This window comes from Nomascus leucogenys, chromosome 20 (assembly GCF_006542625.1).
Source record: "Nomascus leucogenys isolate Asia chromosome 20, Asia_NLE_v1, whole genome shotgun sequence".
Taxonomy (NCBI): domain Eukaryota; kingdom Metazoa; phylum Chordata; class Mammalia; order Primates; family Hylobatidae; genus Nomascus; species Nomascus leucogenys.
Window position 1 is genome coordinate 83,351,883 of NC_044400.1, and position 26,036 is coordinate 83,377,918.

At 43.0% G+C, this 26,036-nt stretch overlaps 1 protein-coding gene, 1 long non-coding RNA gene and 1 pseudogene across 2 annotated transcripts; 2 read left to right on the forward strand and 1 right to left on the reverse strand.

The window, feature by feature from the left end:
- The first annotated feature begins 6,179 nt into the window (after positions 1-6,179).
- Positions 6,180-8,619, forward strand: LOC115831817. The gene is made up of 2 exons (XR_004027307.1): positions 6,180-6,305; positions 7,741-8,619. It is a non-coding gene; the product is annotated as an uncharacterized LOC115831817 (long non-coding RNA).
- A 2,894-nt stretch (positions 8,620-11,513) lies between these two features.
- Positions 11,514-26,036, reverse strand: part of LOC115831807 — an 84,626-nt pseudogene continuing 70,103 nt past the window's right edge.
- LOC100606293 (zinc finger protein 732) lies at positions 17,683-21,571 on the forward strand. Its single transcript, XM_030801488.1, has 4 exons — positions 17,683-17,718; positions 20,137-20,263; positions 20,764-20,859; positions 21,516-21,571. The coding sequence occupies exons 1-4, from the start codon at positions 17,683-17,685 to the stop codon at positions 21,569-21,571; spliced, it is 315 nt and encodes a 104-aa protein (XP_030657348.1).

The following is a 26,036-nucleotide window of genomic DNA, read 5'->3' on the forward strand; positions in this document are numbered from 1 at the left end:
AGCAAAGATGACTCTTGTTAAGTTTTAGCAAAGAGACTGGCAGCATTCTGCCCCTGTCCTAGAGATTTGTGAAACTTTGAACTTGAGAGAGATGATTTAGAGTATCTGGTGGGAGAAATTTCTAAGCAGCAAAGCATTTAAGAGGTGACTTGGGTGCTGTTAAAGGCTTTCAGTTTTACAAGGGAAACAGAGCATAAAAGTATGGAAAATATGCAGCCTGACAATGTGATAGAAAAGAAAATCCCATTTTATGAGGAGAAATTGAAGCTAGCTGCAAAAATTTGCATAAGTAATGAGGATCCAAAAGTTAATCACCAAGACAATGGGGAAAATGTCTCCAGGTCATGTCAGAGAACTTTGTGGCAGCCTGTCCCATCACAGGCCCGGAGGTTTAGGAATAAAAAATGGTTTGTGGGCCAGGCCCTGGGCCCCTCTGCTGTGTGCAGTCTAGGGATTTGGTGCCCTGTGTTTTAGCCACTCCAGCTGTGACTTAAAGGAGCCAAGGTACAGCTTGGGCTATTGCTTCAGAGGGTGGAGGCCCCAAGCCTTGTCATCTTCTACCTGGTATTGAGCCTGCAGGTGCACAGAAGTTGAGAATTGTGGTTTGGGAACCTCCGTTTAGATTTCAGATGATGTATGGAAATTCCTGGATGCCCAGGCAGAAGTTTGCTGCAGGGGTGGGGCCCTCATGGAGATCCTCTGCTAGCGCAATGTGGAAGGCAAATGTGGGGTTGAAGCCCCTACAAAGAGTCCCCACTGGGGCACCACCTAGTTGAGCTGTGAGAAGAGAGCCACCATCCTCCAGACCCCAGAATTGTAGATCCACTGACAGCTTTTTGGTAGAATAATTGGGTTTCTTTGGAATAAATACCCAGTAATGGGATTGCCAGATTAAATGGTAGTTCTAAGTTCTTTGAGGAATCTCCATACTGCTTTCTATAGTGGCTGAACTGATTTAAATTTTTACCTGGAGTGTATAAGTGTTCCATTTTATCCACAGCCTCACCAACATCTTCCTTTTTTGACTTTTTAATAATTGCCATTTTGACTGGTGTGAGATGTTATCTCACTGTGGTTTTGATTTGCATTGCTCTGATGGTTAGTGATGTGGAGGATATTTTAATGTTTGTTGGGTGCCTGTAAATTCTCCTTTGATAAGTATCTGTTCGTGTTTTTGCTCATTTTAAAAGAGGCTTATTTTGTTTTGTTTTGTTTTGTTTTGCTTGATTGTTTATACTTCTTACAGATTCTGGAAATTAGGTCTTTGTCAGATGCATAGTTTTCAAATATTTTCTTTCATTCTATAAATTTTTTGTTTACTCTGTGGATAGCTTCTTTTGCTGTGCAGAAGCTTTTTAGTTTAATTAGGTCCCATTTGTCAATGTTTGTTTTTCTTTCAATTGCTTTTGGGAACTTAGCCAAAAATTCCTTCCCAATTCTTTCCTAATGTCAGGAAAGATATTTTCTGGGTGTTCATGACCAAAAAATTCACATATATGTGTGTTTCTTTTCTTCTTCTTCTTCTTCTTCTTCTTCTTCTTCTTCTTCTTCTTCTTCTTCTTCTTCTTCTTCTTCTTCTTCTCCTTCTTCTTTCTTCTTCTTCTTCCTCTTCTTCTTCCTCTTCTTCTTCTTGTTCTTCTTGTTGTTGTTCTTCTTCTCCTTCTCCTCCTCCTTCTCCTTCTTCTTGTTCTTCTTCTTGTTGTTGTTCTTCTTCTCCTTCTCCTCCTCCTCCTTCTCCTTCTTCTTTTTCTTCTTCTTCTTTTTGCTTCTTCTTCTTCCTCTTCTTCTTCTCTTCTTCTTTCTCTTCTTCTTTTTGCTTCTTCTTCTTCCTCCTCTTCTTCTTTCACTTCTTCTTCTTCTTTTCTTCTTCTTCCTCCTCCTCCTCTTCTTCTTTCTCTTCTTCTTCTTCTTTTCTTCTTCTTCCTCCTCCTCCTCTTCTTCTTCTTCTTCTGCTTCTGCTTCTCCTCCTCCTCCTCTTCTTCCTCCTTCTTTTCCTTCTTCTTCTTTTTCTTTTTTTACTTCCACTTCTGTTTCTTCTTATTTATTGATTATGTATATGCCCACCAACAACATGCTAGTGTGAGCATCTCTGTGCAGATGCTCAAGTGTTCTTATGAGATGCCTTTCAACAGGTAGAATCCTTTATGCAAGAGCATGTAACTCTCAACTTCTTTTTTATTTTTAAATGTGGTTTCACTCTGTTGCCCAGGCTGAAGTGCAATGACACAATCTCAGCTCACTATGACCTATACATCCCAAACTCAACTGATCTTCTCACCTCAGCCTCCCAAGTAGCTGGAACTACAGGCTCAGACCACAACACCCCAGTAGTTTTTACATTTTTTTTTTTTTTGGAACAGAATCTCATTCTGTCACCCAGGCTGGAGTGCAGTGGTGCAATCTCTGCTCACTGCAATCTCCACCTCCCGGGTTCAAGCGATTCTCCTGCCTTAGCCTTCTGAGTAGCTGGGACTACAGGCATGTGCCACCATGCCTGACTAATTTTTGTATTTTTAGTACAGATGGGGTTTCACCATGTTGGCCAGACTGGTCTCGAACTCCTGACCTCGTAATCTTCCCATCTCAGCCTCCCAAAGTGGTAGGATTACAGGCATGAGCCACCACACCCGGCCATTTTTGCATTTTTTATACATACGAGGTTTTGGCATGTAGCTCAGCCTGATCTTGAACTCCTGGATTCAGTCAATTCACCCACCTTCCCCTCTCAAAGTGCTAAAATTACAGGTGTGAGCTATCATACTTGGCTTCTTTCAACTCTTGATACATATTTTCAAATTACCTTTCAAAAGGTTATTGACCACTTATACACTTTACAAGTATGAAGAGTGTGTTTCTACTGCTCATAAAAAGGGACCATATTAGAAAACATTTAATTTCCCAAAGTGATGCTAGACAAAACTCATATATTTTGGAGCTTTTTTTTTCTAACCACATTGAAGTTGGATGCCTTGTGAAAAATGGCCTTTTTTTTTTGAAATGGAGTTTCCCTCTTGTCGTCCAGGCTGGAGTGCAATGGCACAATCTCGGCTCACTGCAACCTTCGTCTCGGGGGTTCAAGTGATTCTCCTGCCTCAGCCTCCCGAGTAGCTGGGACTACAGGCATGTGCCACAAAGCCTGGCTAATTTTGTGTTTTTAATAGAGACAGGGTTTCCCCATGTTGACTGGGCTGGTCTCGAACTCCTGACCTCAGGTGATCCACCCGCCTCAGCCTCCCAGAGTGCTGGGATTACAGGCGTGAGCCACCATGCCTGGCAAAATGGCCATTTTTACTTCTTTTTTTTTTTTTTTTTTGAGATGGAGTCTTGCTCTGTCGCTTAGGCTGGAGTGCAGTGGTGCAATCTCGGCTCATTGCAAGCTCCGCCTCCCAGGTTCACACCATTTTCCTGCCTTAGCCTCCAGAGCAGCTGGGACTACAGGCGCCTGCCACCACCCCGGGCTAATTTTGTTTTTGTATTTTTAGTAGAGATAGGGTTTCACTGTGTTAGCCAGGATGCTCTTGATCTCCTGACCTTGTGATCCACCCACCTCAGCCTCCCAAGTGCTGGGATTACAGGCGTGAGCCACTGCGCCCAGCCAACTTATTTTAATGTGTAATTTTTTAAATAAGTTCTGTGTATTTTTAAATTGAGTTTGTGATTTTTCTCCTTATTGTCAGGGGTTTCTAACACCTTCTATTTTAATGCAATCTGTCTCACATTATCCTAGCAGGGTAATGACTGTTCACACATCCAAGAATACATCTGTCCTGAATCTGTTCTTATAAGTAAGTCAGAAGTCAAGAAATCCAGGGTGTCATCTAAACACCTGGTAGAGCCCCCCCAATCAAGACATGAACTTGGCTCCCTTTTACCTCATAGACAGCTGAAGGACTGGAGGTGGATTTATTGATTGGCCCCATGCTGCATCTAAGCACTTGGACTAGGACTCAACCCTGATTGCCAAGCTGCATGTAAACAGTCTTGAAGTTTGCTATCATAATGTACCCTAGCCCGTCACCAAGACACTTGTCCTGGCCACTTCAACCTCTGACTCACAGCTCTGTCGGTGTGAATGCAAACCTGGCTCTCTGGCTGTCAAGAATCTATAAATGCAGAACAGCAGATCAAGCATTCAGGCACCAGGCAAGAGTTCTTTCCAGGTTTCCAAAACAGACTTTCCAGAATTTCCCAAAGATATTGAGACTTAGACCCTTCCTGACCCCACCCCCTGAAATAATCATAAATGGAATCTGGGAGCCATGCAGACTCTCTAGCCTACTCTTTAGTGAAAATGGACTTGGGCCTAAAATGGCAACCCATTTTCCTCAAGAACACAAACTCAGATGCTGAGCATTGGCCTCCTACCTTCCCATGACAGATCTTACCCAAGTCCCATCAAAGCTCATACTGTCTTTTAACCGCCACCATCCAGACATGTTCCAGAACAACCCCTCAGAATTGTCTTAATGAGATGGGATAAGGGGCAATGAGCTCCAGGTTCAGAATGGCTGCCTTATCGTTCTCTTCCGAGAAGTCTGTACCTGCTGGACAGAATCCTCACTCCTTAGGCAGCTTAGCCCTTGTCCCAGGAACTGCTCCCTAAAATAATCTTCTAGTCTCTTTTCCCTCTAAAGAGAGGGTCCATGAGACACTATATGCTAGCGAATACATGACCTCAATTCTCACCTGACTTGGTTCACTGATGAACTGAGAGATAAAGATGCAGGGAACATCCTGTGTCTAGTGAATCTGTCCTGTGCTTCCCAGCTGTGGTGCCTGTGCAAATGCTGGAAGCCAAAAGGCTATGGAGTGGTAGACACACAGACACTGTCTAATAAAATTGTGTAAGTTTAAGTTTAATATAAATGGAACTTATGATGGCATATCAAATATTGTTACTTAATTTTATAAGAAAACTGAATTATATTTTGTAAAGGCATTAAATATAATTTTAATAGGAAACTATGAAATTTAAGTGCACTTGGTATCAATGACTGAATTTTGGGCAATTCAGTAAAGGTCACATATGACTGTGAGTCATTGTTGATGAAATGCTCCTACAGATAGCATGTTGCACATGCGTTTTGATTTGTTCCTTTCTCTGAGGTCAATTTTTCTTAATTTTATTCATCAAGTTTTATACACTTTAGACAAAAGAGACCTTGTAGTTATCATGTGCTCTATGAATCTGTACTTTGTTAGAAATACACATTTTCAGGCAAAACCCAGATATATTGTATCAAAATCTGGATTTCAAATATTTTCAGGTGATTCACATGCATATTAATAATTGTTAAGTGGCAATAATTCTATGATTGAAAGAGAAAAGGTTATATGGATGTATTGATTTGTCAAAAAGGTACAGTCAAGACTGTATGTTTCTATGCATATACATCTTATCTTACAGAAAATAACTAAAAACAATAATAAAGTGGGGATGGGAGGCCGGTGCACAGTGGCTCATGCCTATAATCCCAGCAGTTTGGGAGGCCGAGGTGGGCGGATCACGAGGTCAGGAAATCGAGACCATCCTGGCTAACATGGTGAAACCCCATCTCTACTAAAAATACAAAAAATTAGTCAGGCTTGGTGGTGGGTGCCTGTAGTCCCAGCTACTCGGGAGGCTGAGGCAGGAGAATGGAGTGAGCCTGGGAGGTGGAGCTTGCAGTGAGCCCAGATGCTGCCACAGCACTCCAGCCTGGGCGACAAGAGCAAGACTCCGTCTGAAAAAACAAAAAACAAAAAACCAAAAAAAACAAAAACAAAAAAAAACAGTGAAGGAGAAATTAAACATAAATGAGACATAATTAGTAGATGTTGAGGCTGAGCATCAGCCTATTATACTATATTGGTTACTGTGTATAAGTTTAAAATATTCTCTAATAAAAGACTTGTCTAAAAAGACAAACCATCTATAACATTAGCTCTTCAGATTGTGGTTAGATTTGGGGGGAAGGAAAAGAGGAAGTGGTTTGTGGGCAAAAACAAGGGTAGTTCTATTCTATAGTTACACAAATGTATTAGCTTTGTTATAAATTATTGAGCATTACGTTAATACTTCATTGTGGATGCATTTCTGTATGCATGTTATACATCAATAAAAATGTAAATATTACATATTTAATACTAACTTAATATTTCAGAATAATAGCAATGTTTTGTATTGTTTTGTTTGAAAGTGGGGCATTGGCCAGGTGTGGTCCACTGCACTCCAACCTGGGGCAACAGAGCGAGACTGCATATCAAAAAAAAAAAAGTGGACCATTTACACTCAGTCATCATGAGATGGATACTAATATTCCAAGGTATGTATACATGTCTTGACTCTTGGGAGTACCCCTCAGTCTTTCATTTTTTACATCAATTGAGTAAGTAGCAGGGTTTTAGTTTTGGGGAACGCAATTTCTTACAGCAAAGTCCTTCCTCCACAACAATATTCACCGAGCACAGTGGGCTGCACATAGTGTGCACTCAGTGTGTGTGGAACTGGTTTGAATCACGAACAAAACAAGTAGCAGAGGTCAGTTTTGCAAAGGAAGAATGTGGGTAATACAGGTAAGACTGAAAGGGCACAACTCAATAGCAAACACTTTTTACATTAATTTGAGAAATATTTTCAACTGGTTCTCTGAAAGATGTTGGTTTACAGCAGACATTTGGGAGTATGGTTGCATATTGTAATCACCTGGAGAGCTTTAAATCACACTGACTGTTGCCTGGGTCTTATGCTAGGGATTCTGGCTTAATTTTTCCCTTGAAATTTGGGTTTGGGAACTTTAAATACCACCACCTACACGCACAACAGGCTAATATGCCTCCAACGGTGAGAAGCATTGATTCAGGGTGAGGAATGCATTGGTTGTGTGTGATTTCTATGTGTGCTCTAGGCATTTGCCCTATAGCTGCTCCTAAATGTGGGGTCTTAGAAAACATCTTGGCCCTTCAAAGCCTACTCTGCTGGTTGGCTAAATTGCAGCAGGAAAAAATGTCAGCAGCCCTATTGCTATGTCACTTGCCTGCAGAGCAAAAGTTGTTTCAGGAAGAGTAATTTGACTTAGTCTATATTAAAAATCATAAATAGTCTACAAATACAAAAAATAAAGAGTTTGCTGCTATGTTGAGTGCATTATAGGTGTTTTCAAATTTCTCCTATGATAAACTAAAAATGTAATGTTGGGCATTAATTTCCTAAACCCAATGCTCAGCAATTTCCTCAAATTGTTTCCAGTTTTTCCAAGAGACTTCAGAACCATTCCCTGAAGTGAATTATTTCCAGTGGTGAAGAGTAAGGGGTGGATGGGATGAGATTCTAAAAAAAAAAAAAAAAAAAAAAAAAAATCTTGCTTCTATTTCAGAAGTGTCACTCTTCAGCCCCTTGAAGGACACGAAAAGCTGGCTGAGTAGTGTGGTATATGGCAGTGCATGGGCTTCAGAGTTAGGGAAGCATCGATCCTGAGTCCAAGCCAGCTGCTTGGGAGCTGTGAGATAGTTATATAAGCCACATCTGCAAGAAAAGTCATGATGAAATTGATTGCAAAAACAGCAATTTAAAAAAAATTCTTATTGTATTCATGTTCTTGGAAATGGCTTTTATAGTTGTTCCCATCAAGAAACAGATTCTGTTTCCCAAACTTGAATATCTCTTGACTTATTTGCACAGGCTAAAGCTGTGCATATGACAGGGTGCCAGTTTGGGGCCCAGGTTCCAAAGGTCTTAAATGCTTCTGTTATCTTTTTCAGAATTCTTCCATCTCTATGAGAACAAGCCCATTTTAACTTTCCGGAGGATAAAATAGCATGCTGAGGAAAGCCGAAGTGCGCCAGTTTACAGACAGCTCACTCCTAGAAGCAGAGCCACCTAATTCACCAGCAGCTGACCACTCACACCTGAAGGAGCCAAAGTGAGCCCAGAAGAATGGCCCGGCTGAGCCCAGCCTAAATTTCTAACCAGCTCAATCCTGAGCTAGTATGTTTCGGGATTGCTATGCAGTTATAGCTTAGTAATACATACACCCATTAAAGACAGGATTCCAGGATTCCACGACAGATTGATTACAAATAACCTGCAAATGCTTGGCACCCTATAACTATTGATTTTTTGTTTCCTTTATTTAAAGTTAAATTTGTTGTAAGATGGTATTGACTTATACAGAAGTGAGGCAGGAGAATAGGGTCTGGAGGCAGGGAGCTTAAGGCCAATTCATGCTGACTTCCTAAAGAAGAAACACCAAGGTCTGGGAGCAAGGAACCTAAGGCCAATTGATGTGAACTTCCTACATCTAAACCAAAAGGAAGAACCTCATCTACACCCGAGTAGCAAAGGATCAAAGGCCACTGGTCCCCTTCGCACCAGTTCTGTGATAGAAAAGGAGAGTGACTTGGAGTGGCTGTCGGCCAAGCACAGGCCATGCCTTCATCTGCACAGGGTACCAATTCACCTCAGCCTTTGATTAGCCACGTACCAAATCTTTCACCAGATAAGGGGTAGCTGATAGGGACCTCAAAAGGAGTACTTAAAACCCAGAAAACTTTGTAACCGGGTCCTTGAGCTGCCTGCTGGGGCCCACACCCACCCTGTGGAGTGCTTTCTTGCTTTAATAAACCCCTGCTTTTACTGTTTCCCTCGTGTTTCATTCCATTTTGCATTTTGTTCAATTCTTTGTTCAAAATGTCAAGGACCTGGACAACTCACACTCACGGCCTTCCTTTTGGGAACAGAAGTGCAGGTAGAAGTGGATGCATGTGATTGGTCCTTAAACTCACACAGTGCCCCACGCCACAGGAGAAAAACACACAGTTACAGCCTGACGGTTAGGTCCAAAGATAAATAGCAAAACAAGAAGTTTGCCTTTAATCTATTCCCTCCACATCTAAACTCTGGAGGGCAAGGCCGTGAAGAGATCTGAAGACATGGTGCTCTCTCCTCCTGTGTACCCATCATTCCTTGTTTACTGTCTGATATTTAAAAGGAAGAGGAAGGCCGGGCGCGGTGGCTCACGCTTGTAATCCCAGCACTTTGGGAGGCCGAGGCGGGCAGATCACGAGGTCAGGAGATGGAGACCACGGTGAAACTCCGCCTCTACTAAAAATACAAAAAAAAATTAGCCGGGCATGGTGGCGGGCGCCTGTAGTCCCAGCTACTCGGAGAGGCTGAGGCAGGAGAATGGCGTGAACCCGGGAGGCGGAGCTTGCAGTGAGCTGAGATTGCGCCACTGCACTCCAGCCTGGGCAACAGAGCGAGACTCTGTCTCAAGAAAAAAAAAAAAATAAATAAAAATAAAAGGAAGAGGAACCCCTGAGAGAGGAGGCAGTCAGAAGCTAGTTAGGAAGATAGGGAGGGACGGTCTCTGGAGAGGAAAAACACCCATGGGACCGCACATGCACCACCCCTGTAGCTAGCGGGAAGAAATGTGGTTAAGAATTTCCTCTTATGCCAGGATGTTGACCAGAAGGGACTGTCCCCACTTAGGCCCGAGTGTAATAAATCAACCCAAATGTCATTAACTTGACCCAGCTCCTTATAATGTTACCTAACATGACATAAGTATTTTGGTTTTAGCTTCACCCTTTCCACCTGCTGTGGGTTTCGCTTGTGCACTCATGGGTAATAACCAAGACGGAGTCACTGTGGTTAATCCCAGGCATGCTCAGATGCAACACTGTTATAGGGGAACTTTGCCCCTCCCATTTGGGCAGAACCCACAGGAGACTTCCTTGTTGTTGCCACATAAACTCAGCCCCATTTCTGGCAACTTGCTTTCATGTCCCCTCTTACTGCTGAGAGGTTTCCTTTTGCTTAATAAATCCTTCTCTGCTTTACTCACTCTCTGGTGTCTGTATGTCTTATTCTTCCTGGTCATAGGAAGAGAGTCCAGACTTGGCTGTACTGAGAAGACCACCACACTGGCACCAAACAGCAAGGAGGAGACAGTGATCTTCACGTGGACACTCTCAGCTTGCAGTCCCTGTTCTCTCTAGGGGCACTGTCCCACCCATCCTTCATCCTGAGGAGAAAAGTTGGTAGAGAGGCTGGTCCCTTACTTCCAACAGAAAAGACGTGTTCAGGCCCTCACTTTCTTGAGGTCAGAGCCCTCATGGCTGCACTCAGTGTGGCAGCCACCGGACATATGTAGCTACTGGGTACCTGGAATGTGGCTGGTTTGAGGTAAAATGTGCTGCAACCATAAAATACACAGTGAGTTTAGACAAATTAGATCAGAAATATACTTTATTTCTAATTATATATTGATCACATATTGAAAGAATATTTTGGATACGATAGGTTAAAATTATAAATAATTTCACTTGTTTCTTCGTATTATTTTTGATGTGGCTAATAAAAAATTGAAAATTCACAAATAGCTAACATCTTATTTTTTAAAGGATTGCTTCCCTCTTAAAATCCTACTCAAAAGACCAGAGGACACAGAGGTTATGAATCTAAAATATTAAAATAATTGTCATTATATTGTTTCCATTTGTGAACAAGTGTGTGTCTGTGTGTGTGCGCGCGTGCGTACACAATTTATAAATGGACGTAACCTTACACACCAGAAGGTTAAAAACGAACCCCCAACAGAGCCAAGCCTAGCACAGAAAGCCCTGACTGAAAATACCTGGAGGCACGAGTCTGTCACTCTTGCCTCATTAAGTGCACTGTGTGGTGGCAAGTTCTGTCACTCAAATTCTGAGGGTGGGGAGCTTGGTGTTTTATCCAATCAGAGCGCTGGACTGAGAACTGCCCAATCAGGCGCGCAGCCGGAGAGGAGGGGGCGGCCTCCGGGATCTGGCGCGGTTTTTGCCTTTGGCTCCAGCGTGGGCTCGGTTAGGGCCTCCGCCGCCGTGCTTTGACCCCTCAGGGAGGCGTCGGAGGGTGTAGCCTCAGCCTCCGTCGCTCTGTGACCTGCGGGTATTGGATGATTCGTAGCTGAGACTCCGCTACACCCCTGAAGTGGGGAAATGGTGAGTGTGCGGGGCAGGGCGTCCCAAGGCTGGGGAGGCTTCATCGGAACCGGCGGGAAATGGCGGCGGCGGGACCAAGTCTGCGAACGGAGTCCCCGCTGCCGCCGCTCAGCCCTCAGTCCTCAGTCCCCTCCGGCGAGGGACCCGGGTTCATGTCGGTCCCCGCAAGGCGGCTCTGGCCCAGCCTGCAGCCCTCCTTGTGCAGCTCTGCGCCCGCAGCCCCGCACCTTCCCCAGGCTGTGGGGTGAGGAGAAGCTCATCGGGAAAACGCCTGCGCGGCGTGCGAGGTGCCCGCCTGGGAGGAGCTGTGGTCTGGGGGTCCCTCCCTACTTTACCCTGTTTGGAATGATATCGAGGCCCTATCAAAACGTAGAGTTCATGTGAGCAAACGGGGACTCATTAATGGGACAGCCCCGGCCATGGCTGGTGGTTTGGGGGCTCCCGGCGGGTCTTGAAGGCTTTTGTGAGGTGTGTGAGGAAGCGAAGCAAATCACCCGCCCGCTCCAACTTGCCCGCCAGTCCCCTTGCCCTGTGCACCTCCTCCGCGTGGCTGTTCCTGAGTGGCGTCTTTTAGAATACGCTGGTGTCGGTGCGCACAGCGCTTCGCTGAGTTGTGAGTAGTTTTGCCATATTATTGAACCTCAGGAGAATGTGGGTGCCCCTGGTTTGTAGGCAGGCGTTCAGAAATGAAGACGGGTGTGCAGAGGCAGGGACTGGCGTCTGCAGGGGGGCAGCTGCGGAAAGAGTGCTGAGCTTGTGGGCTCTGCGCTGATTCTGGGTGGTGTCGTCAGTGAGTTGCTGGACACAGCTTTGGGGTTGGAGCATTGACTGGTGTTGAGCAAACTCCGCACGTTTTCTGTCAGAAGAAAGACATGGCTGAGCCTGGGCTGGAGGGAGATGCCAGGTGTCTGCGGGAGTCGCGACTGGGTTCTGCACATGCGCGGTCCTGCTGGGCACTGTTGGGTACCTCCAGGTCTCCTCCTGGGGAGAGAGGGGACTGGGAACTTAGAGGAAAGGAGTTCTGAGAAACATCCCTTCCCTGCACCCTGCTGCTAGCCCCCACTTAATGCTAACCCACTCCCGAGGATGCTCACTGGGCATTCGCATTGCCACACTCATCCCAGGACAGGGTTCTACCCTCAGGAATTGTGCCCATGACAGCTTTGCTCCTAGGGTGTTCTGCCAAGAACGCACAGTGCCAGGAAGACTCCTGGCTCATTTCAACCCCAGACACTGGATCTATAGCAGGAACCTGTTTCCTTCCCCCACCCAGGCTTCTGGACCACCTGATGCTAATCTCTTCTGCCTTTATGGACACATGAATCAGTCAGATGGTAGCCCTGCCTAGACCTGCACTTGTAGCACAAACCAGTCCTTTAGTCAGTCCTGCCCTCTCCCCATCACGACTCTTGATAGCTCCTCTCTTCTGCTTTTTTCTTCCTCACAAATCTTCTTTCCTGTGCACACAGTGTGCCCAACTCCATCCCTCACTTGCCTGCGAGAATTCAGACGTTAGTGAGTTCAAGACCATGCCTTTAAACCTGGCTGTTGTAGTAGCAAACCCAAATTAGACGCGGCTTAATGGTCTCTCTTTAGAATGAGGGAATAATTTTTGCTCTTCTCCCTTTTCTTAAAGCATTTAGTTTGAAAACTTTTTTTGTTTTGTTTTCTTGAACCAGAGTCTCACTCTGTTGCCCAGGCTGGAGTGCAGTGCCCTGATATCGGCTCACTGCAACCTCCACCTCCCAAGTTCAAACAATTCTCCTGCCTCAGCCTTCTGAGTAGCTGGATTACAGGCCTGCGCCACCACGCCCGGCTAATTTTTGTAATTTTAGTAGAGAGGGAGTTTCACCATGTTGGCCAGGCTGGTCTTGAACTCCTTACCTCGGGTGATAATGTTGTACCTGAGCGAGTTAGAGAAAACACCACACTTCGAGATGAATTAGGAGTCCGTTTATTTAGCCAGCGGCCAAGAGACGGCTAACGCTCAAAGTTCTCTCGGCCCGAAGAAGGGACTAGATTTTCTTTTACACTTTGGTTTAGAAAGGGGAGGGGGGTCTAGTTAAAACAATTTTACAGAAATAAAATAGGCAAAAAGTTAAAAGGATAAATGGTTACAGGAAAGTAAAGAGTTCCAGGTGCAGGGGCTTTAAGATTATTACAAGGTGATAGACGCGGGGCTTTTGGGCGTTATCAATCAGACGAATTCCTGGGAACTGCGGATATTGCTCGCCACAGTATTTTATCAGTTAATTGCATTCTTGGATGTGCTGGGAGTCAGCTTGCACAAGTTAAGTCCTTGAGGAAGGGGCTGCCAGTGAAAGAGCCAAGATGGAGTCTGTCTGGCTCTTAGCTAAGGGAGAGTCAACTCAGGTGGAAATAAGGCTAGGTGATTAAAGGAAGAGGGAGAGTCTAAAAACAGGGTTAGTAAAAACAAGGTTGGGCATTACAATTTGTCCGCCTCGGCCTCCCAAAGTGCTGGGATTGCAGGCATGAGCCACTGTGCCTGTCTTGAAAACTTTTTAAGTATTTTCTCTGCCTCTTTAAAATTTATGTAAGTCATTTTTTCAGTTAAATAAGTCATTTGTCTTTTTTGAGTCAAACTTGTCTTTATCTAGGACCTGGAAACTATTGCTTTGAAATGTAAATAGCAAGAACATGCACCCTATCCCACAGTTTCTGTAGGCGACTAGGAGGCTGCCTTCAGCAGGTACCTAGCCTCACATTGCAAATATACCTCCTGTCATGAAAATGTTGGAAGTTTATTTTTTCTATGAATATTACCAATTAGAAAACCCAGATGAGTTCTCAGATTACTGGGTGAAATTACAATAAGCAGTATATGACAAATGGTGCTGTCATGTCTTCTACTTGAGAATTAATTATGGTGAGTTTCTGTGTTTGTAGTCTCTTAGTAGATTGCCTATGATGCACATCACATTTTGGTTTAACTATGTAACAAAACATTTTCTTCTCTATTATTGTGGAGTTTTTTAGGATTGGAGGTGATTTTGCTTTTAGTTATATTTTTCCTCACACTGTCCAGAATCACCAGACATTATACACAAGTGCCCTCTAGGCTTCACTTTAGAGAAAAATCTTTCTCAGGATTCCACTCACAACCCATAATTTGGTGGCAAGGTGCACAAAGTGTAGCAAAGTGCTCCCCAAATCTGGAAACAGAATGGTCTCTCCTTCTATCTACAGTTGCTTCTATAACAGTTATACTGGATTTCTACAAAAATAACTTTTTAGTACTGCAATCAGTTATTCCTCCTTTGTCAGTGTGCCTGGCATCTTCAAATCTGACACTGATTCCGTGATCATGGGGCCCATAATCCCAATCAGGATCACACATGTGCATTGATTAAACCTGAGAACTTTATATATATATATATATATATATATATATATTTTTTTTTTTTTTTTTTTTTTTTTTTAATTATACGTTAAGTTCTAGGGTACATGTGCACAACGTGCAGGTTTGTTACATATGTATACATGTGCTATGTTGGTGTATTGCACCCATTAACTCATTTACATTAGGTATATCTCCTAATGCTGTCCCTCTTCCCTCCCCCCACCCCACAACAGGCCCCTGTGTGTGATATTCCCCTTCCTGTGTCCAAGTGTTCTCATTGTTCAATTCCTACCTATGAGTGAGAACATGTGGTGTTTGGTTTTTTGTCCTTGCGATAGTTTGCTGAGAATGATGGTTTCCAGCTTCATCCATGTCCCTACAAAGAACACGGACTCATTATTTTTTATGGCTGCACAGTATTCCATGGTGTATATGTGCCACATTTTCTTAATCCAGTCTGTCATTGTTGGACATTTGGGTTGGTTCCAAGTCTTTGCTATTGTGAATAGTGCCGTAATAAACATACATGTGCATGTGTCTTTATAGCAGCACGATTTATAATCCTTTGGATATACACCCAGTAATGGGATGGCTGCGTCAAATGGTATTTCTAGTTCTAGATCCCTGAGGAATCGCCACACTGTCTTCCACAATGGTTGAACTAGTTTACAGTCCCACCAACAGTGTAAAAATGTTCCTATTTCTCCACATCCTCTCCAGCACCTGTTGTTTCCTGACTTTTTAATGATCACCATTCTAACTGGTGTGAGATGGTATCTCACTGTGGTTTTGATTTGCATTTCTCTGATGGCCAGTGATGATGAGCATTTTTTCATGTGTCTGTTGGCTGCCTAAATGTCTTTTGAGAAGTGTCTGTTCATATCCTTCACCCACTTGTTGATGGGGTTGTTTTTTTTCTTGTAAATTTGTTTGAATTATTTGTAGATTCTGGATATTAGCCGTTTGTCAGATGAGCAGATGCAAAAATTTTCTCCCATTCTGTAGGTTGGCTGTTCACTCTGATGGTAGTTTCTTTTGCTGTGCAGAAGCTCTTTAGTTTAATTAGATCCCATTTGTTGGCCGGGTGCGGTGGCTCACGCTTGTAATCCCCGCACTTTGGGAGGCCGAGGCAGGCGGATCACGAGGTCAGGAGATCGAGACCACGGTGAAACGCCGTCTCTACTAAAAAATACAAAAAATTAACCGGGCGTGGTGGTGGGCGCCTGTAGTTCCAGCTACTCGGAGAGGCTGAGGCAGGAGAATGGCGTGAACCCGGGAGGCGGAGCTTGCTGTGAGCCAAGATTGCACCACTGCACTCCAGCCTGGGCTACAGAGCGAGACTCCGTCTCAAAAAAAAAAAAAAATAAAAGACCCTATTTGTCAATTTTGGCTTTTGTTGCCATTGCTTTTGGTGTTTTAGACATGAATTCCTTGCCCATGCCTATGTCCTGAATGATATTGCCTAGGTTTTCTTCTAGGGTAAACCTGAGAACTTCAACTCCCTTCTGCCTTTGCCCAAATGCCCACAAATGTGGATAGCTTACCAGCCCTCCAAGTCTTAAATGTGCAGTTCCAAATTCTGAATTTATGTCCTGGGATTTGAGAGAAGGACAGAACTTTTATCTGAGAAATACAAGTTATTTTAATGATCAGACCCAGTGATGTGTTAAAATGAGACCACAGTCATGTACTGTTCCCCTCTTTGAACTATTTGTCTTTTGGAATTGTGTGCTATTGCCACAAATGGCTATAATTTTTTCTTTTCTTTTTTTTTTTTTTTTGAGATGGAGTCTCACTCTATCGCCCAGGCTGGAGTGCAGTGGTGCGATCTCACCTCACTGCAACCTCCGCCCCCTGAGTTCAAGTGATTCTCCTGTCTCAGCCTCCTGAGTAGCTGGGACTAATCCACCACCACGCGTGGCTAATTTTTTGTATTTTTTAGTTGAGATGGGGTTTCACCATGTTAGCCAGGATGGCCTCGATCTCCTGACCTCTTGATCCCTCCGCCTCAGCCTCCCAAAGTGCTGGGATTACCGGTGTGAGCCACCATGCCTGGCCACAAATGGCTATAAATTAACCTAATCCATACTTGACACTATAACCCACACCTTATATTTTAATATATATAGCCAGTCACTAACCACTTACTTCTATAAGCCAATAAGAATTTCTGACAACTTTCTATCAGTTCCCTCTCTACCTTCCTTTTTGCCTTTAAAAATATACTTGTCAGCTGGGCACAGTGGCTCACGCCTGTAATCCTAGCACTTTGGGAGGCCGAGGCGGGCAGATCACCTGAGGTCCGGAGTTTGAGACCAGACTGGCCAACATGGTGAAACCCCATCACTACTTTAAAAAAAAAAAAAATTAGCTGGTGTGGTGGCGCATGCCTGCAATCCCAGCTACTTGGGAGGCTGAGGCTGGAGAATCATTTGAATCCAGGAGCCAGAGGTTGCGGTCAGCTGATATCGTGCCATTGCACTCCAGACTCCAGCCTGGGCAACAAGAGTGAAACTCTGTCTCTTAAAAAAAAAATATATATATATATGTGTGTGTGTGTGTGTGTGTGTGTGTGTGTGTGTGTGTGTGTATAGACTCGTAACTGCTTCTAATTGGAGTGTATATCCAGGGCACCTTTATATTCCAGTGTTGCATCTTCAAGTTTTGGCCCAAATAAACTCTCTACTTGTGTTTACCCCAGGTTTTTCTTTTTAGGTCAAAATATTCTTTAGAATGTGTTGAAGGAGCCTCCATGAGAGAATCTTTCCTCTGGTTTTACTCTGCTTGCTGTAACCCCTAAGAATGCTGAGGCACATTGATCCCACCTAGAATATGCACATAAAAGCTGACCTCTGCCTAGGATTCACAAGACAGGACCAGACTTTGGGCTGAAGACATAACAGAAAACTCATAGAAGACATTTTCTGTATCATGAGAGGTCAACATAGGTGGAGCTTTTTGAGTTTTCCAGATCTTGTCCAGTGACCTGATACAGTTGTGTGGGAGGCTTCTGGTGTGAACAGAAGAATCCTGTGGCAGAATCTGTTAAGTGTAAAAAAGCACCTTAGCAGTGGGAGTTCAGGACCACAAATATTCAGAGCCAAAGTCACAAGTATGCCTCCCCGTAAACTGTTACTGGAGTAGAGTAGTTTTGTCCTTCCCCTTGCCTCAGAGTTAGCTGATCAGGGACAGGGGCTATCACGTCTGGATCCAGGATCTGCAGCTTCACCAGGGCTGTTTCATTTTCTGTTTGCATCCCACTAATTGAGCCTGAATCTCTCCTGCCTGGATCACTATGGGGATATCAGCCCAAGGTCACTGGGGACACTCACCAGCATCTGTATTCGAGACATCTGAGGATGTCCTGTGCAGACTGGGGTCAGTCTGACAGCAAGGTCTAATTCTGCTCCCATTTTAGAGGAAGAGAAATGACTCATTCAGGGTTTGTTTCTCCCCTCACAGAATCTCCTTGGTTTGTACCCAAATAAGAGTTGCTCCAGTTTTCTAGTTTTTTTTTTTTTTTTTTTGGTGAAAAGTGAGACCTGGAGACTCAAACTAATCCATAAGCTAATTGCTTCTATTTCATATGGTCCATTAGAAAAAGGGGTGAAGCAGTCATGGTCCCTACCCTCAAGGAACTTGCAGTCTGGAGCACATGAATAAATGGTTGAATTCAGCATCATGTGTTCAGTGCAAAGACGGAAACTGTACAGGACACTTAAGCTTCATTTGGGTTACTTCCCTTTTATTGTTTTGTGAGTTTTGATGCCACCACCTGAATGACTATTCATTGACAGAAGAGAAGTTGTTATTGTTAGTATTGTTTTTACCTTGCTAAGAATAAATATTTAGCTTCTAATATAATTGCTCTAGAGAAATGTAAGGGATTTGGTTAAATTCCTTGTTGTATGTTATTAAAGACACAGAGAAGTGGCTAAAATAGATTAAAATTTCATAAAATCTGGGAATCAAATTTCTCTTGGGCAGGCTTAGAAAAGACAAAACTGAAAAAACTTAGCGGCGTAGAGAACAGAAGTCTAGGACCCACTCTCTGTCCTAACCCTGCCCAGATCCACCCTCTGCTGAACCTTGTCCAGGTCTGACCCCGCACTGAAATCTCTCAGAACTGCTTAGAGGAGATCAGAGTTTGGGGTGGCTACCCCTACTGCCTCTCCAGAGCTGGTGCTCCCAATTTCCTGAAACACAAAAGCAGATAAATGGGGAAAAGCAGTATGCTTTTGGGCCTTAAATTCTTTTTTATAAAATTAAAACCAGTGTTTCTAGAGACATCTCATCCAGCAACCTGTTCTCCATCCCTGCAGTTTCAGTGGGGTTTTTTTTTTTTTACAAATCTTAAACACAACACAAAAATAAATTCCTCTGAATTGCATTTAATACATCCTTTGTTTCTTTGTGATCTATTTATATTGACTGCTTATTCTATACCTTTAAAAAACAAATCAATTGTAGGAAAATAGAAAGGAAATGGTAATTCTGGGCCCTGTATTTAAATCCTGGGAAGTATCGAACACTTAGTGCCCACCTCCCAGGATGTCCTAAGAATTAACACATAATGTGAGTGTCTCAGCACAGTGCTCTGTGACATACTCCTGAGCACATAGTACATGCTCCATAAATATCACATTAATGCAGGCGCACATGTTGTTTTTCTTTTTTTTTTTCCTTTTTCTTTTCTTTTTTTTTTTTTTTGAGATGGAGTCTCACTGTCGCCCAGGTGGATGGAGTGCAGTGGCGTGATCTCGGCTCACTGCAACCTCCAGATCGCGGATTCAAGTGACTCTTCTGCCTCAGCCTCCTGAGTAGCTGGGATTACAGGCGCATGCCACTATGCCCGGTTAATTTTTGTATTTTTAGTAGAGACGGGGTTTCACCATATTGGCCAGGCTGATCTCAAACTCCTGACCTTGTGATTCCCCCCACCACGGCCTCCCAAAGTGCTGGGATTATAGGCATGAGCCACTGTGCCTGGACCACATGTTGTTTTTCAAATGCAGACTTACTCAGACACTGACACCGTCTCCAGCCTCTGTAAACTTTAAACGGCCTGCAGAGAATGCTGTGCTTCAGAATGATGATTTGTGGTCTTGTCTTGGGATGAAAAGTATTTGCGTTGTGATAAGGGTGTTGGGGTAAGGGGACTCTATGCTGTGCCTGCTTTCTCTAGCCGAGTGGTACTATAATGTATCTAGGTGGAGGAACATCAGCATTAACAGAAGACTTGCTGTAAGAAGCTAATTCATGAACTCTTTTCAAACCTGCAAAATTTTGTTACAGTGAGGCCTAGAATATCAAATAATTGTTATGCACATTGAAGCTTGACAGGCAGTGCTTAGCTAAGTGACTCTCAGCCCGGTCTTCCAGTAGGATCACACGGACAATTTGAAGATAAATCATCACCTGTGCCCTCCCCACAGATCCTGTCTGTTGTTCTGGGTGGAAACATTGCTGATTTTTAAATTAAATTCCTCGCATATTACAGCGAGGCCAAGGTCAAGCGTGAGGCATTCCAGATACTTTCATGAGAGGTGAGTTCCAGGAGGTCACAGGGCCTACTCTGCTTGGTTTTGGTAGGGGCAGGTCAGTGTAGCCCATTATTTTTATTGCAGGAACAGAAACTGTTGGAATGCCTTCCTTTTTCCGCAGAGCTATAGAATACTTTAGAGAACATTACTGCATTGAAAGTTGTTTTATTAGATAATCCCAGTCAGTCACATGTCAGAACTAGTTCTCTTAACACATTTCACCTGTAGTCAAATTAAGACCTTTGTCCCTTGATACATTTGTATTTTCAGGAACTCTTAACATTCAGGGATGTGGCCATAGAATTCTCTCCAGAAGAGTGGAAATGCCTGGACTCTGCCCAGCAGAGTTTGTATAGAGATGTGATGTTGGAGAACTACAGGAACCTGGTCTCCCTGGGTGAGGATAACTTCAATACATAATTCCTAATACTCCCTCAGAGAGTTTTATTTTCTATTTTTGTAGAATGTCTCTTGGGAGCTTCTGCTTTGTGTGAATTAATTTCAGTTTCTTTCTTCAAGAAACTCTTGGGAGTTTGCTGGTGTAAAAAAAGAATATTAAGATGTTTTATCTTTACGTAAACCTTCTCTTTTCTCGAGCTAATTTGTGTCCTCCATTTTAGGTTAGTGGTAATTCTCCAAATTCAATGACATAAAATATTGTTTCCCGCATCTTAAAATACAGTTTGCACCGCTTATTTTGATTCAGTAGTACTTGGTAGTGGAACCTAGAACTCACAGATTTAAAATACTTAAATATTCTAAAAATTCTGTCAGGAAACAATTTTTGGATTAATTATCTAGGATCTTCCATAATTTCTCTTTTCTGCTTAGTATAGTATTAGGTAGGTAATTGGAGAATCCCTAACAGTAGCTTGTTAATTTTTTAAAATAAAACAGGTGTTGCTATCTCTAACCCAGACCTGGTCATCTATCTGGAGCAAAGAAAGGAGCCCTACAAAGTGAAGATACATGAGACAGTAGCCAAACACCCAGGTAGGTGACAGTGAATGAAGGAGAGGACACAGGCCAGGGGACCAAGGTCAAGAAGGAAGCTAGGCCTTAAAATGTAGTTTGGGAAGCTCTGCTCCAGTGAAAATAATTTCTGAAAAGGCTGCATTTTTTTCTCATATTCATGAATAGGGGCATCTTCTGTCCCATGCTGTTAAATCTTCTAAGAATTCTCTTTTTTCTTTAGTGATCTTGCTTCAAGTTTACAGGGAGAGCCAATGTCCACTTTATCATTCATTAGGGGCTGCATAATCTGACTGCTCTTCCATTGCATTTGGAGACATAGGAATATGTGTATATTGAGGAGCTTTATGTCAATGTATTTTTTTCAAATATTCTTTTTGTATCATGTCTAAAATGTGTAAGGTGAATAGTGGACATATTGGAATTTGGTTCAGAAATCCCAGGAACACCAGGGACAGATGTTGCATCTTTTCTGCTTAGTGATTTTTTTTTTTTTTTTTTTTTTTTTTTTGAGACGGAGTCTTGCTCTGTCCCCCAGGCTGGAGTGCAGTGGCGCGATCTCGGCTCACTGCTAGCTCCGCCTCCCGGGGTTCACGCCATTCTCCTGCCTCAGCCTCCCGAGTAGCTGGGACTACAGGCGCCCGCCAACACACCTGGCTAATTTTTTGTATTTTTAGTAGAGACGGGGTTTCACCCTGTTAGCCAGGATGGTCTCGATCTCCTGACCTCGTGATCCGCCCGCCTCGGCCTCCCAAAGTGCTAGGATTACAGGCTTGAGCCACCGCGCCCGGCCTCTGCTTAGTGATTTTTAATCCTATAGAGGTTGCAAATATAATTCTTCAAAAATTGTTACTCAGCAATTTTATCAGAACAATAAGCATTTTCCTAAATATGAAAAAATATAATGTTACTTCAGAATGTTATTGTTTTAGTATAAACTGAGATTTGTGATTTAAACTCTATATGTGCAAATTTTCAAATTATAATATAGTTTAAAGCACAGGTTTCCAACCTTTTGGCTTCCTTGGGCCTCACTGGAAGAATTGTCTTGAGCCACACGTAAAATTCATTAATACTAATGATAGCTGATGAGCTTAAAGAAAAGGTTCGTGAATAAGTTTTGTGATATCCACCATCTTGGATAAGCAAAAAAGCCCTCTCATTCAAAGGTTTGGCCCCCACTGGATTAAAGTGTTTACTCACCTTCTAGATTTCTTAAATGTACTATGTCATTAGCCAGCTTAGAACATTGGTAATATTAAGCACTCAATCATTACCTTATTTCTTAATAACTATTATAATTTTGTCTTATTTAGTAGGAAGACTGAGATTCTGTCATTGAGATGTATCTATAGCTATATAAAAATGTGTGTCTCTCAAACACACCTAAATAAGTTATATATGTGTATAATAAATTCTTAACATTGTTGATAGATTCTTGGAAACTAAGTGAAGCAATGTATCATTTTAGAAAGCGAATTTTAGTGCCGGGTGCAGTGGCTCACACCTGTAATCCCACCACTTTGGGAGGCTGAGGTGGGTGGATCACGAGGTTAGGAATTCGAGACCAGCCTGGCCAACACGGCAAAAACCCATCTCTGCTAAAAATACAAAAAGTTAGCTGGGCATGGTGGGGGGTGCCTGTAATCCAGCTACTCGGGAGGCTGAGGCGGGAGAATCACTTGAATCTGGGAGGCAGGAGTTGCATTGAGCTGAGATTGCGCCATTGCACTCCAGTCTAGACCACGTGAGCAAAACTCTGTCTCCAAAAAAAAAAAAACTAATTTTACCAGAGTTTAATTGATGTGAACAAGAGTTATGTTTGGTATATAGCAACATTGCTTCATTTATAGTTGCAGTTTTTTTTTTTTTGAGACGGAGTCTCGCTCTGTCACCCAGGCTGGAGTGCAGTAGCGCGATCTCGGCTCACTGCAAGCTCCGCCTCCTGGGTTCACGCCATTCTCCTGCCTCAGCCTCCAGAGTAGCTGGGACTACATGCGCCCGCCACCACGCCCGGCTAATTTTTTGTATTTTTAGTAGAGACGGGGTTTCACTGTGTTAGCCAGGATGGTCTCGATCTCCTGACGTCATGATCCCCCTGCCTTGGCCTCCCAAATTGCTGGGATTACAGGCCTGAGCCACCGCGTCCGGCCCCTTTTGCCTATTTTTGAATGGCTTATCATCATTATTGTTTTGCTTTGAACTGTAGAAGTTTCTTATACATTTTGGATATGGATATTAACTTTTTTTTTTTTTTTGAGACAGAGTTTCGCTCTTGTTGCCTAGGCTGGAGTGCAGTGGCGCGATCTCAGCTCACTGCAACCTCAGCCTCCCGGGATCAAGTGATTCTTCTGCCTCAGCCTCCCAAATAGCTGAGATTACAGGCATGCCCCACCATGCCCAGCTAATTTTGTATTTTTATTTTTATTTATTTATTTTTTATTTTATTTATTTATTTATTTATTTTTTGAGATGGAGTCTCACTCTGTCACCCAGGCTGGAGTGCAGTGGCGCTATTTCGGCTCACTGCAAGCTCCGCCTCCCAGATTCATGCCATTCTCCTGCCTCAGCCGCCCGAGTAGCTGGGACTACAGGTGCCCACCACCACGCCCGGCTAATTTTTTGTATTTTTTACTAGAGACGGGGTTTCACCATGTTAGCCAGGATGGCCTCGATCTCCTGACCTCGTCATCCGCCCGCCTCGGCCTCCCAAAGTGCTGGGATTACAAGCGTGAGCCACCGCACCCGGCAATTTTGTATTTTTAATAGAGACGGGGTTTCTTCATGTTGGTCAGGCTGGTCTCGAACTCCTGACCTCAGGTGATCTGCCCACCTTGGCCTCCCAAATTTTTTATCAGATATATCACTTGCAAATATTTATATCCTGTAGGGTTTGTAGAAATTTTGTTTTCTTTTCCTTTGCTGTGCAGAAGCAGTTTACTTTGATACAATCCCACTTGTGTTTTCTTTTGTTGCTGTGCTTTTCATGGCATATCAAAAAAGTTATTGCCAAGGCCAGTATCAACAGGGCTTTTCCATATATGTTCTTCAGGAATTCTAAGGTTTTTTATCTTACATTTAAGTGTTTCATTTTGAGTTAATTTTGGGGTATGGTGTAAGAAAATGATCTACTTTTATTCTTTAGCTTGTAGATATCCAGTTTTTCTGGTACCACGTATTGACAAGAGTGTAATTTCTGCATCGTATGTTCTTGGTTCCCTTGCCAAAATTAGTTGACCTTGTATGCATGGATTTGTTTCTGGGCTATTCTGTTCCATTGTTTTTTTAATATCTGTATTTATGCACATACCATACTCTTTTGCTTACTATAACCTTTAAATAAAGTTTAAAATTAGAGAGTATGATGCCCCTTGCTTTGCTCTTTCTCAAGATGGCTTAGGTTATTTAAAATTGTTTAAGGTTACACTTAAATTTTACAATTGTGTTTAATATTATTGTGAAAAAGGCCACTACAATTATGATAGGGATCACATTTGAATCTACAAATCACTTTCGAAAATATACTTTGACAATATCTGTTATCTTAATGGAATCTGGTTTTATTTATTTGTGTCTGCTTCAGTTTCTGTCATTATTTAGTGTCTAAATTTATTGTCATACACTAGATTTTGTATCTTGTATTTAGTGTGTAAATTTTTTATTTCATTGGTTAAATTTATTTTGAATTTCTTATTTTTATAGTATTGCAAATTGAATTTTTTCTTTTTTTTGGAAATTTTGTTACTTTATGGAAGTGAAACAAATATTTGTATGTTGGGCCAGGTATATTGGTTCCTTTTTGTAATCCCAGCACTTTCAGAAGCCAAGGCATGTGGATCACTTGAGCGCAGGAGTTTGAGATGGGCCTGGCCTTGTAGTGAGACCCTGCCTTATAAACACAAACTAAGAAACTACCCACAAATATTTGTATGTTGATTGTGTATCCTGATACCTTAATGAGTGCCTTTATTAGTTCAGTTTTTGTTTACTCTAGTGTTTCATATATATGCATGATCATATTATCTACAAACTAACATTTTTACTTCTTTTGCAAGCAGGAGAGCTTTGTTCTCCTTTTCCTTGCCTAATTGTTCTGATACATTTGGTAACGTGTTAAGATAGAAGCTGTGGTCCTGGAGGCATGCTTGTAGATCTGAGCCTCAGCTGTGGTCCCTGAAGCAGCCCTATGTCTGTATATTTTAAGGATTTAACAATGATTTACAGTTTCTATAATCTATTTTTTGGCAGGTAAACATCTCCTTTTGTTGGGTCCCCAGGCTGATGAGATTACCTCTGGGTTTGCAGAGAAGGTATCAGTTTGCTGGGTCACAAGGGTCCTGCTGGGTCTGCTGTGCGTTCTGCCTTTGATGGTTGTGTTACCAGAGATTTGGACAGTTATGGATTCTTTTTGGGCCCTGGAAAGATTAGATTTCCTTGAAGACATTAATCTATATGGCAGGCTGTAGGCTAGGGTTTTGAAGTTTGTCCGTATACGATGGCCCAAATATCAGGTGTATGAATGCGTTTGGCTTCCGCTGACTACCTGGGAACAGTTTTTACAGGTCTTTCTGTGAGCCTCTGAATGTGTACGAATGGCCACAGACTGTGACTACATATGGCTAGAACTGAGTCACAGGGCTGCTTCAGGGACCACAGCTGAGGCCAGGATCTGCAGGCCTGCCTCCAGGGCCATGGCTGGCTATGTCTTCCTGCAGGTCTCTTGATGGGAAGGACCACTTCTAGACTATAGCTGAGATTGAATTTGAGAGAGGTTACAGAACTGTTTTGGAATCCTCAGTAAGACCAAGCTGCGTGCATAATTTCCTTGTCTGTAGCCATGTCTATGGGCTCTTGAGTTGGCCACCTGGTGAGGACCTGCTTTTTCCAAATAACCCCCCTTGATCTTTGACTCCACTAAGGTTTCACAACCCTAACTATAGGCAAGCAATTTTCTACTTACGTTTTCTAGGAGTTTACTACGTAAAATACCTTATGTAAGTGGAATTGTGTCCAGAATTTGTGGGTTCTTGGTGTCACTGACTTCAAGAATGAAGCCGCGGACCCTCGCGGTGAGTGTTACAGTTCTTAAAGGCGGCGTGTCCGGAGTTTGTTCCTTCTGATGTTCGGATGTGTTCGGAGTTTCTTCCTTCTGGTGGGTTCGTGGTCTCACTGGCTTCAGGAGTGAAGCTGCAGACCTT

Bases quoted from the DNA above. Each gene is read 5' to 3' on its own strand.
- LOC100606293 (XM_030801488.1), top strand. From the start codon at position 17,683: ATGTCCTGTGCAGACTGGGGTCAGTCTGACAGCAAG. The intron at 17,719-20,136 runs GTCTAATTCTGC...TTGTATTTTCAG, and splicing joins GGGGTCAGTCTGACAGCAAG to GAACTCTTAACATTCAGGGA. The intron at 20,264-20,763 runs GTGAGGATAACT...AAAATAAAACAG, and splicing joins CAGGAACCTGGTCTCCCTGG to GTGTTGCTATCTCTAACCCA.